Below are 16,520 nucleotides of genomic sequence, written 5' to 3'. Positions count from 1 at the left end.
TTCCTATATTAAATGAAGAATTTAGAGATTTCTAGTTTTAACAAATGTGTTGATTTATAAATGGATGTCTTACCACAAAATGGCCATCTAAAAAATGTAATTTTCCAAAAAAAAAAAATATTAAGGCAATAAAATGGATACAAATAAGCAAGGACAAAGAAGGTAAGGGAATCTCCTTTAAAACATTGTGGAAAAACAAGGAAATCTATGATATTAAACTGTCTCGCTACTTAAATGTGAATTTAAACAACATTTAAAAATAAAAAAATGTTTCACTGAAATTTAAAAAAAAACCTACATCAAATAGAGTCAGTCAAATTTTGGCTTCTTCAGCTATGTATTAGTTCAGAAAGTATTATTATCTTTTCAGTGAATGTAGGCTCAGCAAAGCTTGTAATCAAGGATGCAGTTGGATTTGCAGGCAATATAAGGGTTGAACACCGACATCTGTATAATAAAATAAAATAAAATTTTGTTTAACTGACACAGCAAGAAGACAATACTGACAATAATTCTGTGAAAATTATTGCTATTTGTAGCTTTCCTATTAGATACATTATCTGGAGGGCAAAATGATACTAAAACAATGCTCTCTTATTTTCAGACATTTACTACAAATTGAATATTTTGTTGACAATATTATTTTTAATTTCTAGCATCTAAAAATCAATGAAAGATATAAGGCAATGAAAATGTAGTACTGAATTTACACAAACATATTATATATTTTATTTATATATGTACACGAATAAAACGCAATATAGACAGCAACGGATTCAGCATATATCCAATGTCGGTACTTGTATGAGACTGGGATCCATCAGGGTGATGTTTTCGGGGAAACTGTCTCGGACAATGAACCTCTTCTCACTGGGCTGAGGAACTGTCTCGAGATAACCAAACCAGTAGATCACCAGGCCTGGGCCAAACCTGTATAGTACAAACAATACATTTAATTTCATGCCTTTAAAGTAACATGCTAACAAAAATCCACTCTACAATATTAACTCAGGTATTTGTAACCTTCTGCCAGAAAACATACTAGGATATGATACAGGTCTTTCTTAGTCAGACTTATTTTATTGAGGTTTTGTAGACCACCAGCCGGTCAATATGCCACTAACCTATTCCAGTAGCAGTAATACTGGTCATGGGCATATTGGTCGTGGGTGACATTGTCTCCAAATACCGCTTTGCTCTCAATCCAGTTGATGACAAAGCCGTCGACTGCGCACGGCACGTCCAGCCTGATATCCGGAGTTTTGTCGTAACCTCGTGCTCGCAGTTGCTCCTCCGACTTGTAGGAGAGACCCACACGTTGGACGTGATGATACAGCTTCACTTCATACTCCACACCCAGTGACCTAAAATTAGAACTCACTAAAATATATTCTATTAATGGATTTCAAACAATGTATAACATTTCCATAATTCAACCAACACATACATTAAGATATTTAAAAATAGATCTTCACTATATTGTCAAAGAAACAATGTTTTCTTACAGAAATAATTATTTTTTATGATTAAATTTATAACGTAATATAATGATCTATAGCGACTTGCCTCCTGTTTAATTTCCTAATATGATTTATTGGCTAATGAATTAGAAAAAGTTCCACAGACACATAGTCATGTTCCACAGACACGTGCCTAAGATTGTACGTGTGATGCTTATGCAACAGATCCATCTGATGGAGGGGTCAGATTGTGGGTCTTGAAATACACAATTTCTGTTTTTGTAATTCACTCTATACCAAAAATTTGCAATTACGCTCTTAAATGTTCAGGGAAATCTATTGATGGTCTGTCATTTGAAATAGCTCCTGTATTTTTTTAATGTCTATGACTAGTTGAAAACTAAACAAGAAATTAGTTGAAACTGACCTTTTGGTGACATCAGCTATTGATCCGTACATATTGTCAAAGACAATGCTCTGAAACATAAAAATAACTACTCTACAATACCAATTAGACAAACTCAAATTAACCATATTTATTTTTAATGAGGAAACATGTAAACTACTCAATCATTTAATTTTATGCCCTTGCAGTGAAAGGTCTGACAATTCCAAGTGTATTGCCTACATTTAGATTTGTTATACAAATTCCTTTACTGCATTTATATTGTTCTATTGAAGATGACAGGTAAGGTTTGTAGGAGTGGTGAGATAAAAAAAAAAAAAACAGGGATTGCTCATCAGGTTGTACAAAATTAATTTTTTGGGGAAATGCATATATTGGTGTGAAACGGGTTAGATGCTATTTCTAATGTTGGCATGACTGGAGCTGAAGTGGGGATGGATGTTTATTCCCCGCATACTGCAGTTGAACCAGTGATGGTCAAGCATTGACGTTTGAACAAAGTGAGGTTAGTTTGCAAATTAGAGTACTGTTGTTTGATAAAATGTGCTTAATTGTTGAAGAACGTGTATTTGTAACTGAAACTTATTCAGTGACGAAATAATCTCCTGTTGTAATTCATGGACAAATTTGAAAAATAAGCACCAGATAAAGGATTATACAGAAGTTAGTTAAAAAGATCCATGAAACATATTCAGTTTTAGACAAGCGTCATGACAGGCAGTGGTGTTTTAACTCGTTCGTTCAGGATATTAGAGCATCAGGTTAAGAGATCTCCACATAAATCTATGCGAAGACTAAGCCGGAAAAGAATATTTCATTAGGTTCAGCCCACACTGCTGTTAGAAGATTACTGAATGGTTATCCATACCAAATGCAAGTTTTCCATGAACTGAAGGATGTTGATGATGTCAAAAGGGTTCACTACTGCCAACGAGTCAAGACATTCATTAGAGCCAACGTTGAAATTTTAGATAATTTGTTCTTTACAGACAAAGCTTGGTTCCATTTTGGAGGTTATGTTAATGGCCAAAACTTTGGGTACTGACCACCAGTACATTTTCATCAAAAATCCCCTACACCCAAAAAAATAGGTGTATGGAGTGTGGTTTCAAGGCAAAGAATAATAGCATCTTTATTTTTGAATCAACTGTGAATGCTGCCATCTAATAAGATTTATCCAAAAGTCCATAGTCTTATTGCAAGAGGATATGCATTACTGCTGGCTGCAACAGGATGGTTCCATTGCCATACAGCTCGGTCTAGTATGGAGATGCTACAAGATTTTGTTATGGAAAAATAATTTCAACAGGATTGTGGCCACCACAATCCCCTGATCTATCTAGTTTACCTTTTTGTGAGGCTACTTAAAAGAAATTGTTTACAGGAGCAATCCTCATATCCTACAGGAATTGAAGACAAATATTACCAATGCAATTAGTGAGTTAGACAGAGTACAGCTAAGAAGAGTGGCCAGGAAAATGGTGAAATGTGTTGACAAGTGCATAGAAATGGACATTTTCAACATTTTTTGTAATTTAGTACACTTTATGTGTTTGTGAATAAATTGTTATTTACAAAGATTTGGGGCCTCTTTTAAGTTGAACATCCTGTATAAATGTAGTTCAAAAAACAAGTTATACATCATGTTGTACTCAAGATGCACGTTTGTGTGGGTGTAAGCACTACAACAACATTTCTTTTACTTTATTGTTTATTGTAATTTTACGTTTTGGTGAATACATTAATTTAAACCAACATATTGGATTTATTTTATTTTACTTGCTACATTTTCCCCTTATTATTTCAATACCCAAAAAGAAAAAGCTATGCTATTCCTAGGTGGCTGCTTAATTTTCTTATGCAGACAATATCTAATTTGTTTACAGTATTTTAGATTAGCATAAATTACTGGTGAAGAAGTTAGAGAAATATTAATTACCATAAAGACTTCGTAAGCCAGGTCTGGGTCTGGTATTAGGGTGGTATCCTTTAGCATTTCCTTTATTGCATTCTTGGAGTGCCCGTTCTGATCTGTGACAAAATAGAAATTTATATTACGCTGAACCAAATTACTTTGTAAATTTTATAAACAATAGTACAGTTCATAGATTTTCCTGGATGATGAGATGTACTAAGTAGTCAATAGATATTATCTACAGTCCTACTGGGTCATCTTTTGAGTTTTGATATTCTTAAGACAGTATTTTCGAGTAGATTTGCTAAAACTGTTTTGGCACATCAGTTAATAGGCCTACACTGGTAAAAAATATAATATCAAATATAAATGAAATCAGTACTGGAGGATATAACCTAGATGTGAAAGTTGAGTATACTTCACCTTCCGTTTTCTTTTCCAACTTCTGAGGGAAAGAGACGATTGTCCCCGCACTTAGTCCTAAAAGGACATCTGCACCTCCCTAACTTATATTCCGCTTAGTACAGTGTCTGAAATCTGAGTTCACAGACTTGACTCCTTGAATCTAGAGTTCATATTCTTCTGAAGAGATCCAGAAAAAGTCAGTGACGAAGAAGCTCAAAACTAATTTTCTTGCATCGTTTCAATATCAGAGACACCTAGACTACAAAATCAAGTGTAATCTAGATGAAGAGGTGTTCACTTATTGTCTCATAAGGTTCACAACGAGTGAACCACTATGTTTTAGACATGATTCTAAAACATGGCAGAGCAATCGAATTTTCACCTATAAATAGGTGGGAATATAAATGTTGAGTACAACTCCATTTTTTTTCTTCTAACAGTTCTTTACTAAGAACAAGACATTAATGTTTAAATTATCACAAATAATAAATAAGATGTAAAAAAAGAAGGTGACCTTTGGCTGCTGGATTTAATTTGTACCCTGGTAGAAGGAAACAGAACTGAGTGGATAGTAAACATAAGCGGGGTTTTAGTATTGGAACACAAATATCACAAACTATATAATTTAAAGGAAAGAAAAAGGGAAAGGCTAACTATATTAGACAGAACCATAAAGATAGCAAGAGAGTAGTGGTTTGAGAAACATATTTCTTAAGATCAGAAAGCTTACATACTGCTTGGAACTGCTTTCACCATGGTATGCAAGTTCTGTGAAAGTGTACCTAACATAGTAGTGTAGTGTAAGGTTTGTAAGGTTGGTTTTGTTTAGATTAAGGTTGTGAAATATTATAATGTATTGAGAGCAAGGGCTGCTGTGAGAGGATTTAATAATAGGTTAGATTGGCAATACAACAACCTCAAATGAACCAACACATATATTATTTGTAATAGCATCTCATTATATTGATTAACATTTTATATAACAATGGATATCATCAACCAACATATTGAGCCCAAACTTTAATACCTTAATACTTTGACCACATGTTTAATATGTGTAATTATTCATTACAATTTATGTTTAATTTAATGAACTATAACATTTACTAGTAATTTTTGTAGTGTTGCAATAAATATGTGTTCATGGACTAACGTGAAAAAACTTTCTTTTAAAATATCTAAACATTTAGACTTTTCCAAATTGAGAACATTAAAATAAAATATATGAAATAAGAAAAAATATATATTTCAATATTAAACTATTTATTTGATTTCTACACATTATAATCTTTTCTTTTCATTGCTTTAGGTACAGGTACCTTGGAATTGTAAATGAGACGTAATTAAATGATTAATGAACCCTGATATAAAATACTACATACCTAAAATTAAATACAAGCTATCTTAACTTACATTTTCTTTGCACTTGACATTTATTACGCCTAAAAGATTTTTCCCCGCACACGAACACAAACAATTGCACTCCCGAACGTCGCTTTTTGAAATCCCGTCCTCGACTTCTTCCTCTCCTCCTTTTTCCTCATTTTGATGTTGTTCTCCCCGCCAGCTCATGACCACACCTCTGCCAAATCTCTCCATCATAAATGGTGAGTACCAATTTTTCATATCAGCATAGCTGTCCCTTACATCGTCGCATGATTTTTAGAAATAAGCATTTCCGCTGCCTGAACAAGCATTTCCTGTTTGTTCAACATCAGTGTCTGGGCAGATGTGTGTATGTCTTACAGTAGTGGATTAAGAGAGCTAATGATGGGACAAGTTGAATACTTTTACTCTATTGACTCAAGTTAAGCATTTACTTGAGTTGACTCGAGTCACTATTTGTGCTTACTGGAGTTATGATAGACATTTGTTGCTAGGCCAGCCCGACTTCTGACAACTTCTGAAAACACACACCATTTCTGTCTGAAGATTATTTTTTAGATATTTTTTGTACTACCTATATCACAAGTGTCATATTACAGTAAAATAGGTTATGGGATTTGTTACAGTTCGGTATTTTTAATTTAAATTATTAATACCTGTCTACACTTTGTTCAGGTTTTTTTACATTTCTTATACAATAGTATAATTTTTGTACCATTATTTAATACCAATTTAATACTTTGAAACCACATATTAAATCAAAGAAAATTATTTTGATTTAGAACCATATTTCATAATAAATACATATAAATTTCTGTAACAAACTATTATCATTTTCCCAAAACCACATTTTATAAAACTAAGTTTACTATGTGTTGACTCGAATACGTTATCACAATAAGGTTGAATGCGAGTCAAAACCGAGTCATACACTGCAAATAACTTGAGTAATAAATCTGAACCGGTTTGAATTTATACACGACTTGGTCTAAATCAATGGTGTCACGAGACAGGAACGAGTCACATCTTGGGTTGCCAAAGTACTGAAATATACGAGTCGTCACATCATTTGACTTGACACATTACTAAACAGAGCTAACAGTGAACTGCTTGGAGCTGTTTCTAGTATGGTTGAAGGACAACTGAACATGTAGCTTTGTTTGCAGTGAGAGGAGAGAGCTCGCAGTGACTCCAACCTCCTTCAGGCTGTCTGTAATTTCGAGCTTCTACACTAACACACCTCTCATTTAGGGAATAGAAACACATTTCAACTAAAATATAAAGGTTGTACTTGTGAATATTACAACTAGCAAGCATTTAACCTGTACCTTTATCGTTCTTTTTCTCCAAGCATTCTTCCAGGATCACTTTAGCCATTAAGGCTGGTGCAACATCGTAGAACTTGGCAATACGAATGATGAGACCCGGCTCTTCACCTGCTGCTAGACCTTCTTTATACCTGGTAAAAATTCCATATATAAGATTCATACAAAGCATAAATAGGACTATGAAAATTATGGACAAGTACACATAAAACTGGAGTATTGTGTTTTAACCATTTTTGCCACTATAAGGTTAAATAAAACATTAGAAGAGTCTTTCTTCAGAAATTAATACCTCCATTTTTCGTGCCACTGGCTGTTCATCAATACCATAAAGAAAGATAGATTTGGGGTTGTTTTAGGTGGGTTCATGGTCTAGGATTTCGTGGCAGCAACACTCGTAGTCAACGTGTTGAGGTTAGTAACTTGCATTATGACAGCATGCAGTGGAGTCAAGTTAAAGGAAAATATTTTACTTGGAAATTTATTTTGAAACTTTGTGTTGAAAGGAAGTTTTCACGGCTATAGGACTATGTTTTGTTTATAAAAACTGTGTAATTATCAAGTCAGTTAGCGATTCATACCAGGCAAGTGTCAGTTCATAATATCAGACTGTTACAATAAATGATTGATGGTTTTGAAGGCTAGGATTCATCACCACGGTTTTCCCAGGTTCAAGGGAAAAATATTGACCTTAGCTCACTGAGCAATCTTTTAACGGAAGCTTGAAGACGATGATGATGATCATTGATACCACAGATTGACAATATTTTGATGTCATCAGCATAAAGATGAACAATGCATTGCAAAAACCGATGTTATATCACTTAGGAAAAGAAGGAAGAGTAGCAGACCAAAATTTGACCCCTGTAGCACCTCCAAGGACACAGTGAAACAGTCAGATGTCACACCCCCACGTTTTACTCTGAAAAGTCTATGTTGCAAATACGACCGTATCTAAAGAACAAGATCCATGGAGAAACCAAAAACAGGTCGTTTCCTTAATATTAAATGGTGAGAGAGTTTATCAAAAGTTTTTTGGAAGTCCAAATGTATCATATCAAATACTCACAACTTTGTGGACCAGCAACAGCCAAATAATAAGTCAGATTAGATATTGTAGAATGCCCACTAAAAAGCCATTTTGATAAAGTATAGATAAGAAGATGGAATATTTTCCTATTAATATATTTTGAACATAACTTTCTCAAAAATCTTAGGAACAATGAAGTTGAAAAGGGAGCTGGAACCTTAGAATTGGTGTCACTACAGAAACCTTCCATATACTAGGGTAAACCCTTGATAATAAAAGCAGCTACTCCAGCTACACCATCAGAAGTCCTCACTTTTAACCTTTTGATAACAGTAATGTCATTCTCAAAGTTACATTGAGGACATTGGTATACTCCTAATCTACCACTGGTTGGTACCAGAATACAATCTCTCTTCCACTACATTCACATCAACTAGTTGAAACTCTAAGGACAAATACTTCCTGAATCTGGCACAAAGCAATTTTGTATCAGGTATGACCTAGCCATCAACCGCATCACTACAGGGACAGAAGTAGTCTCTTCTAAAATCATCCACATCATACTTCCAAAAGTTGGTATGATTAGGCATTAAATTGATTACGATAATAATATAATTCTTTTGCTTATATTAAATTAAGTTACGACAATCTGCCTTGAGTTGGTATGCATGATTACTTTTGTGGCTTGAAATAACAACTTATAGTCTGGTAAGTGCAGTTCTTTAAAAATGAAAATATATATATATACATAATACAGTAAGCACACATGTAATATGTGCCTAATAAAACTTAACATTGTTGAGCACTTTTGATTTTGCTGGCATTATATGTTAAAATATTATACTGGCCACTGTTATATTTATTTCAGCTATATACAGGGTGAGTTAGAAATATGGTAAATTGTTTTAAGACATGATTGTAGAGCTAAAAATAAGAAAAAAATGTTATATAAAGGTAGTTCCAGAAACGCTCCATTAGTGAGTAATGGCTGGCAAAAGATCCTGCTTTGTTTTCAGTTCACAATTTCATACTTTTTCTCAAAAACTGTTCACACTACAACCTCTAGAGTGGTTTTATTTGATTTTTCAGGTGATTTTCCTTATGATTCCATCTTATTTGAGTTAAAAAGTAAAAACAAAACATTTTAGAATCACTTAATTTCACCAGGTGTACTGAAAACAAAGCAGAATCTTTTACCAGCCATTACTCACTAATGGAGCGTTCCCAGACCTACCTGTATGTAACTTTTTTTCTTATTTTTAGCTCTACAATCACGTCTTAAAATATTTTACCATATTTCTGACTCACTCTGTATAACACAGTATTCATTGAGAAATATTTTAAGTATCTAAGTTAGCTATTCAATTTATTAATAAATAAAAAAATTATTTAAGAAATATAGGCCTTATATATTTAGATGATATATTTTAAATAAAGACTCTTCTACTATTCTGACTTATCCTATATATATATATATATATATATATATATATATATATACAATTTCAATAAACATTGAATCACAAAAAGTACTTGCTCCAGCGGGAGTCGAACTCGGATCTCTCACTTTCTGGGTGAATGTGCTACCATTACACCACAGAGCCCTTACGTTTTCGATTCAATTATTTTGTATTTGGCCGTATCTGTCACGTATGCGTTTAAATATGCAAATTAACATATAATCGGAAGACCAAATACCTGTCAAACGACTTTTATTTACAATAAATTGTGTAAATGGCAAGAGTCTTATTTAATTTCAATAAGGAAATTTATTGAAATTATATATATATAAAGGTATTTTAAAATAAATATATTTAGATACAAATTGCTGCTAAGAAATATCACTCAAAGATCATTATGATATGTGGATGTTTAAATTTTTCAAACAACATTTCATTAACTATTTCAATAGACATTCATATAAAAAAACTGCAATAACAAATAAATTGAGACAGAAATAGTCACGAACATACAAAAATTAGGTTACTGTACCTCTTGACTACAATCTGTTTCTTCTGCTTGACTTTTCCATGATTCGCCATCATTTTCTTTTGATATTTTGTACATAGTATGCTTCCCAATGTATTTTCAGGTATACTGAAAAACAAACATTAAATTACAATAATGCTTATATTAAGTACAGAGGAAAATTATATGCAGTACCAAACAAATTAGGTCTAACAATAGCAACAAAAATTAAAAACCCAACAAATATTTTTAAAAGCTAATTATTTTTATATACCTGATCCCTCTTCATTTTTCTACATTCTCGTCTTGTTTTTTAAGGGGACTGTACTTGTCATATCTTAAGACTACATTTTGAATTCCTGCTTCAAAGAAATTTGCCACCTGGTCTGAAGGCCAATACTTTACAGCCATTTTCATTTCTTCAGCATTATTAAAGTGTTTACAAGTCATATTCAACAAGTACTTCAAAAACTATTGTTAAACTATGTTTGTATGTGTAAAAAGCAATTATTTAATGATAAGTTAAAAACTATGTATGTGTACTAATTGAATGTAACAAACAAAACAGTATAAAACTTACTTGTAACTATTTTGAAGGATAGGTGTGTCTGACGGCTTGTGACACAAAAAATTTAAGTTAGTCGCCATTGTAGTAGCGGCCATTCATCAAAAACACATATGATTGTATATTGTTTGAATTAACTTTAAACAATATTATTATAATAAAGGGTGGTCCTATCATGATCCAAGATGTTGATAATTAATTGTGAGTCACACCTTCATGTCAAGTTTTTTGCCTAACTTAATTTGACATTTCTTTGTTTCAGTGTTTGACAAATTCAACCATGGAGAGGTACACAATTGGGTAGCGCGTGAATATTGTTGAAGCCTTTTATGAAAATAGGCATTCAAATTAAAAATGCAGTTCGTGCAATTTGTGATTTTTTTTGGTCAGCATAATTGACCAAATGTGTACACAATCGGGAAAATTGTGCACAAATCTCAGCAAACCGGGTCTGTAGGAAATGAGAAAACACCTGTGTCTGCTCGCCCAGTTTATTCTATAGAAAACATTGCTGTTGTTTGCGATAACGTGACAGAAGAGCTGTTAACCTCAACTCGTCGTCGTGCCCAACAACTAAACAATTCACGAACATCACTGATGGGAATTTTGAATAAAGATTTGAATTTACACCCTTACAAAATACAAATGACTCAAGATCTGAAGCCTACATACTATTTCAAGCATTGTCAATACACCAAATGTTTCCTTGAACAGAGAGAAGTGAATGGTGACTTTACAAAGAAAATCGTCTTCCGTGAAAAGACACTTCACCTCAGTGGATTCATTAACAAGCAGAATTGTTATATTTGGAGAAATGAGAATCCACGTGTAATTGTTGAAAAGCTTATACAACCACAAAAAGTGACTGTCTGGTGCGATTTGTGGGCTGGCGGTGTCATTGGGCCGTACTTCTTTGAAAATGAGATCGACCAAGCAGTTACTGTGAATGGTGATTGCTATTACGAGATAATAATGGACTTGTGATGGCTAGGAATTGAGGGTATGGACATGGACGATTTGTGGTTCCAACAGGATTGTGCCACTTGCCACACAGCCAATGAAGCAGTGGCTCTTTTGCACGAGAAATTCAATAACCATGTTATCTCACATCGTGGTGATTTTAATTGGCCATGTGGTTTGACACCGTTGGACTTCTTTCTTTGGGGATATTTAAAAAAAAAGTGTACGTCAATAAACCAAGCACAATTCAAGAGCTAAAAGATGAGATAATTCGGCACATTAATGACAATGAACCTCAATTATGTCTCAGAGTAATTGAAAATATAGACTATCGGACAGAGGTACGCCATAGAAGAAGCCATGATGAGCATTTGGCTAATATTTGGTTTCACACATAATTGCCATAGATCCTTCTATCATAATAAAAAAATATTAAGATAATTCTCTGATAACTTTTTGTTTTATTTACAATTAACATCGTGTACTTTGATTGGACAACCCTTTACATAAAAAAGCCAGCAATTAATTGTTAAATAACTATAATAAGAATGGTTTTATAGGGTAGAGTACTATAAACGGACCCAGTTTTTTACATAGATTTGACAAACGATATTAGGGTACTAAATTATAAACATCGATAGAACCAACCAATACTGATTAATTCATTTAAAAATAATTAACTTATATCATCTGCATCCACCGTAAACTCAATTCCCGTGAGAACTCGCGCTACAAGAAGTTACGCAAGAACTCGCGTTGTTAGATCGAATCTAACATCCTCCAACCAACTAAGAACGGCTTTTTCATGGTCTTCATTCATTGCAATAAAATTGTAAAGTCATAAAAAATTGTAAAGTCATAAAAGAGCAATCTACGAAATATAAATCAAAAGCAAACTAAAAAACAAGAAAAATCACTAAACTGATGGATTTAAACTGGCAGCTACGCGATCACTCGCGCCGTTAGATCGCTCCTAACACTGGGCTGCCGTGATCACTCGCACTGTTAGGTTGAAACTAATAACCCGCGAGGAGAGTCCACCCCCCTCAACATGATGCCCCACCCCAGCGACTTCTACTGTCTAAACATGATGCAATACGCAGCAGACATACCCATAGAAGCATAAATTAAGGGTTCAATGTTTTAAGATAACAAATTAAAAAAAATGTATATATCACAAAAAATGTGTTAGATTCAATCTAATAGCGCGAGTGCTCCCGGGTTAAGATAACAAAAATAATATTTTACTTTTTAATAAGTAGGTTAGTTGAATTCAAAATGACAAGTCACCTTTAGAAAATCTAATGAAATTGCTTTAAAAGGTGATGAAAGGTGTTTCCTTCATTTCAAAATGTATGTGTAGTGGCCAAAAACCCATTATATGGACAACCCAGATCACAGACAAGAGGAAGGCATATTTTGGGTTGAGTGAATGTGGTTTAGTACATTTTACAGTCAACCGCAGTGACAACTTTTTAGACCTGACAACTGGTGCTAATTGAAATAGTCGAAAGCTTGTGGAAGATCTTGAGGCGAATTTTCAAAGGTGGCATGCCAACCGACCTACTTGCAGATCATTTTTGTACGGAAGAGAGGTATAGTTTTCTGTAGAGGATGATTTCAACCACTTCTTGAAAGCGGTTAATTATTACTACTCGGATAAAACATATTTAAATAGTTCCATTACTTTTTTATTTACTGTTGCATGCCTAAATGTTTCCTGCTCTAATTGTCTGTTTGGTCATTATGGTTCCTTTATTATTTATGAGATTGTCACTGTGTATATTGAACCACAGAAACAGCCTACCATTCCATGACAAATGACCAGCAGTTAGAGGGTTAAAGTTTAGTGTAATCATCAAGAATCTGACACTATAACAGACTTGAATCCTGGAGTCTGGAGTCATGTTCGTCTGAAGAGAATAAAGAAGTCAGCGATGAAGATGGTAAAAATGGACTCTACATCAGTTCAGCGGGTAGGGTCCAATAAGCGGACCCGGTTTTTTATATCGAAATTGGCAAACGATATTACTTAATCATAACCATCAATATAATCAATCGATACTGATTAATTATTTTGAACTATTAACTTAAATAATCTATATGAACAGCTGTAAACACTTTCAAATAATACAATTAAGGTAATATTTTAAATTTCACATAAGTAACATTGTGTATTAAAAATGGCTGTCAATCTTAGGAAGCTTCACGAAATTGCTTTAAAAGACGATAAAACATTATGTGATATTTGTGGAAAGGTAACAAATGTAACTGTCAGAGGAGCTAACATGGTCGTCTTCAGATGCAAAAAAGAAGGTTATTTGTTACATCATTAAATTCACATTTTAATATAACATATGATTGTTATTACTTTTATATCAATTGATAGTCTATGATTCGATATGCGAATATTAGGTATCGAATATTAGGTATCGATGATTATATTCAATATAAAAAACCGGGTCCGCTTATTGGACCCTACCCAGTTCAGCATCAGAGACACCTAGACTATAAAATATAGTATAATCTAGGCAAATAGGTTTTCTCTTGTCTCATCAGGTTTATTATTGAATTCACTACGAGTTTTAGACACGGTGGAGCCACTGAGTTTTCTACACATAATGTAGCTATGGTGCGAAGGGATGATTCAATGTGAATGTTGGGTTTAGTTCCAGTTCATTTTCCTCTTATAGCAGTCCGTATTCTAATGATGTCACAAACTGTTACTGGATCTTCTCAGACAAACATGACTACAGATTTCAGGAGTCAAGTCTGTGAACTGAAGTTCACTCTACATTCTGACAGACATAAAGGTGTATCATCATAGAAACTTAACCATAGTTTAAGAACCTAGTGAATAATTTTCGAATTACATGGCAAAGTTTAAACAATATATAGACTATTTGTGTATTAATTTACTTACTCTGGGTATATTCTCTTCATTTCCAACATACAGTCTCTAGATAATCCTCGAAAGTTGTTTATGAAATGTATAATACCTTGAAATACGTTAACTTCCATCGCTGAATATGAACTATATACGATAATTAAATTTCCTTTAACCCACGTCACTACACTGTTCTACAAACCTAATTAAACAATTAATACACAACTCCAGTCCTAACCTAACTCTAAAATAAACAAATCTTAAGTACAAAGAGTAGAATCTTTGTTGTTACTTGTTGCAATCAGAATTCAAAATAAACCAGTGTTGCCAATGTCAATTGCGAAAATGATCCAGAACTAAACTTGAAATTTTCCGAAATTATGAGTTACTATGTTAAAACGCATTGTAGTTTTATAGTATAAATGAATAAATAACTAAATATTAAAAATCTCCTGTACCAAATTTTAGTGGTGAGTGGAGGGTCAGATTCCGTTACATGCCCCCAACGCTTAAACTTTTTCAATGAACTTAGAACGTTATAAAACGATGTAGTTGAGTAACAGAACTAACATTATGCACCCAACGCTAATTTTTCATTCACGGATGATTATAATGAATTCCAATTGGTTACTAGCTAAGGAAAAAGGGTACTTACGTATTATATCCACCACACACACACACGTTTTTCCAAACACAAAAATTCAACAAAAACAAACATTACCAAACAAAAACTAAACTCTTTATTGAAAAAAAACACACAAAACTTGTTTTTATTCTTGATCACATTCCGCCACCCAAAATGCGAGTGTCTCCGGCACATCCCTCGAGATAGTACCTATCAGTAAAATATCAAATTCTAGAGGGGCTGATCAGAAATATAAATTGAATTGTAATGGAAAGGCAATTATGTACGATGGAATGTTAGTTCTGACCGAGTGGAGTTATAGTCAGCCTGTATTTTCCGCGTCAGTTAGTTATAATGCCTTATATTTAGGGTCATGCGATTATAATTCCGTACTTTCTTCAACAGTTTTCTTCAAAGGAGAGGAGCTTTTTTACTTATTCTGCCCGTTCACACTTGCCTGTGTCAGGATTTTATCAAACAGAACAAGGAGAATTGTAGGCAAAACACTAGATTTACAGTATTAATAAAAAGTGAAACGGCTATAGACAGGATTCGAACTTACGCAATTTTAACTTAAACCCAAAGTCTGGCGCCTTAAATCACTCGGCCGCCGGCTCTCCCAACATAATGTCACTCCCATAGTTCTCATCCCTTAAATTTGAGTTAGAAACAGGCGTTTAGGTGATATAGTACAAAATTTATAAACTACTGTATATCACAACACCTGGTCAAATAGGAGATATCACGCTTTCGTGCGTATGTTTTATGAAGGGGATAGAGTGGGAATGTCTGACATTCATCGACCAAGTATACACTAAGTTCAACAGTACGTGTTGACCGTAGATTTTAGACGTCGGGTCGTTATTAATTTTAAAAGCGGTACATTGTATTATCGGGAGGGCCACTATTTTTAAAAGAGGTTTTCTTTATGGGGACCAAAATAAATTACAGAATTAAAAAGAACAGACTTTTAAGCTATTATTAACTTTACAAGTCATTACGACGAGTAGTTATCTTATTCTGCCTTCCAAAAGGAAGCGATGCCTTGAGGGCGAGAATTGAGTTGAATGGATCGCCACCAGTCGTCGCTACTCCCGATCGCCATATGTATTCTACCAATAAAAAACTTTCCTCTTCAGTTCGTGGTAAATTCCAAAGCTGAAGATTCATGATGAAATTATAAATTAATCAAGCGTACGACAATCAGTTGAAGCAGAAACTAAAAGAACGACAATTAATTGTTCGAAAGTGAATTATTCGATTCGTGCGTGTAGGCCTATTTGATGGGTTGCTTGTCTAGGGCCTATTTTGAGGCGATTTGACGACAGGAAGTATAACTCATCGGGCATTTTTCGATTCATTGTGTAAGAAAGAAATTACTAGTGAAGTTTACTAGTAACACATCATAATGAAGTTTATTTTGGTCCTCAAAGTAAAAAAAAGTATTATTTCATTGATTAAAACCATTAGGATTGTGTTACTACTAGTGTCTACAACATAAATAAAACAAACATAGCACAGGAGTAAAAGGGAAATTTATTTATATAAAAAAAATACTTATAACATATGAAGTAATACAATAAAGAGG

General features: G+C 33.6%; 1 protein-coding gene across 1 annotated transcript; it reads right to left on the bottom strand.

The window, feature by feature from the left end:
• Nucleotides 1–705: 705 nt before the first annotated feature.
• Nucleotides 706–14,593, bottom strand: LOC124360745 (CDAN1-interacting nuclease 1). Its single transcript, XM_046814610.1, has 7 exons — nt 14,344–14,593; nt 9,920–10,024; nt 6,901–7,031; nt 3,806–3,897; nt 1,888–1,937; nt 1,125–1,364; nt 706–930 (listed from the first exon to the last, which is right to left on the bottom strand). Exons 1-7 carry the CDS (start codon nt 14,439–14,441, stop codon nt 777–779), a joined length of 870 nt encoding a protein of 289 aa, XP_046670566.1. The 5' UTR covers nt 14,442–14,593; the 3' UTR covers nt 706–776.
• Nucleotides 14,594–16,520: the final 1,927 nt, after the last annotated feature.

Source organism: Homalodisca vitripennis, chromosome 4, assembly GCF_021130785.1.
Source record: "Homalodisca vitripennis isolate AUS2020 chromosome 4, UT_GWSS_2.1, whole genome shotgun sequence".
Lineage (NCBI taxonomy): Eukaryota > Metazoa > Arthropoda > Insecta > Hemiptera > Cicadellidae > Homalodisca > Homalodisca vitripennis.
The sequence above is the reverse complement of the archived record's forward strand: the minus strand, read 5'-3'. Positions and strand labels throughout refer to the sequence as shown.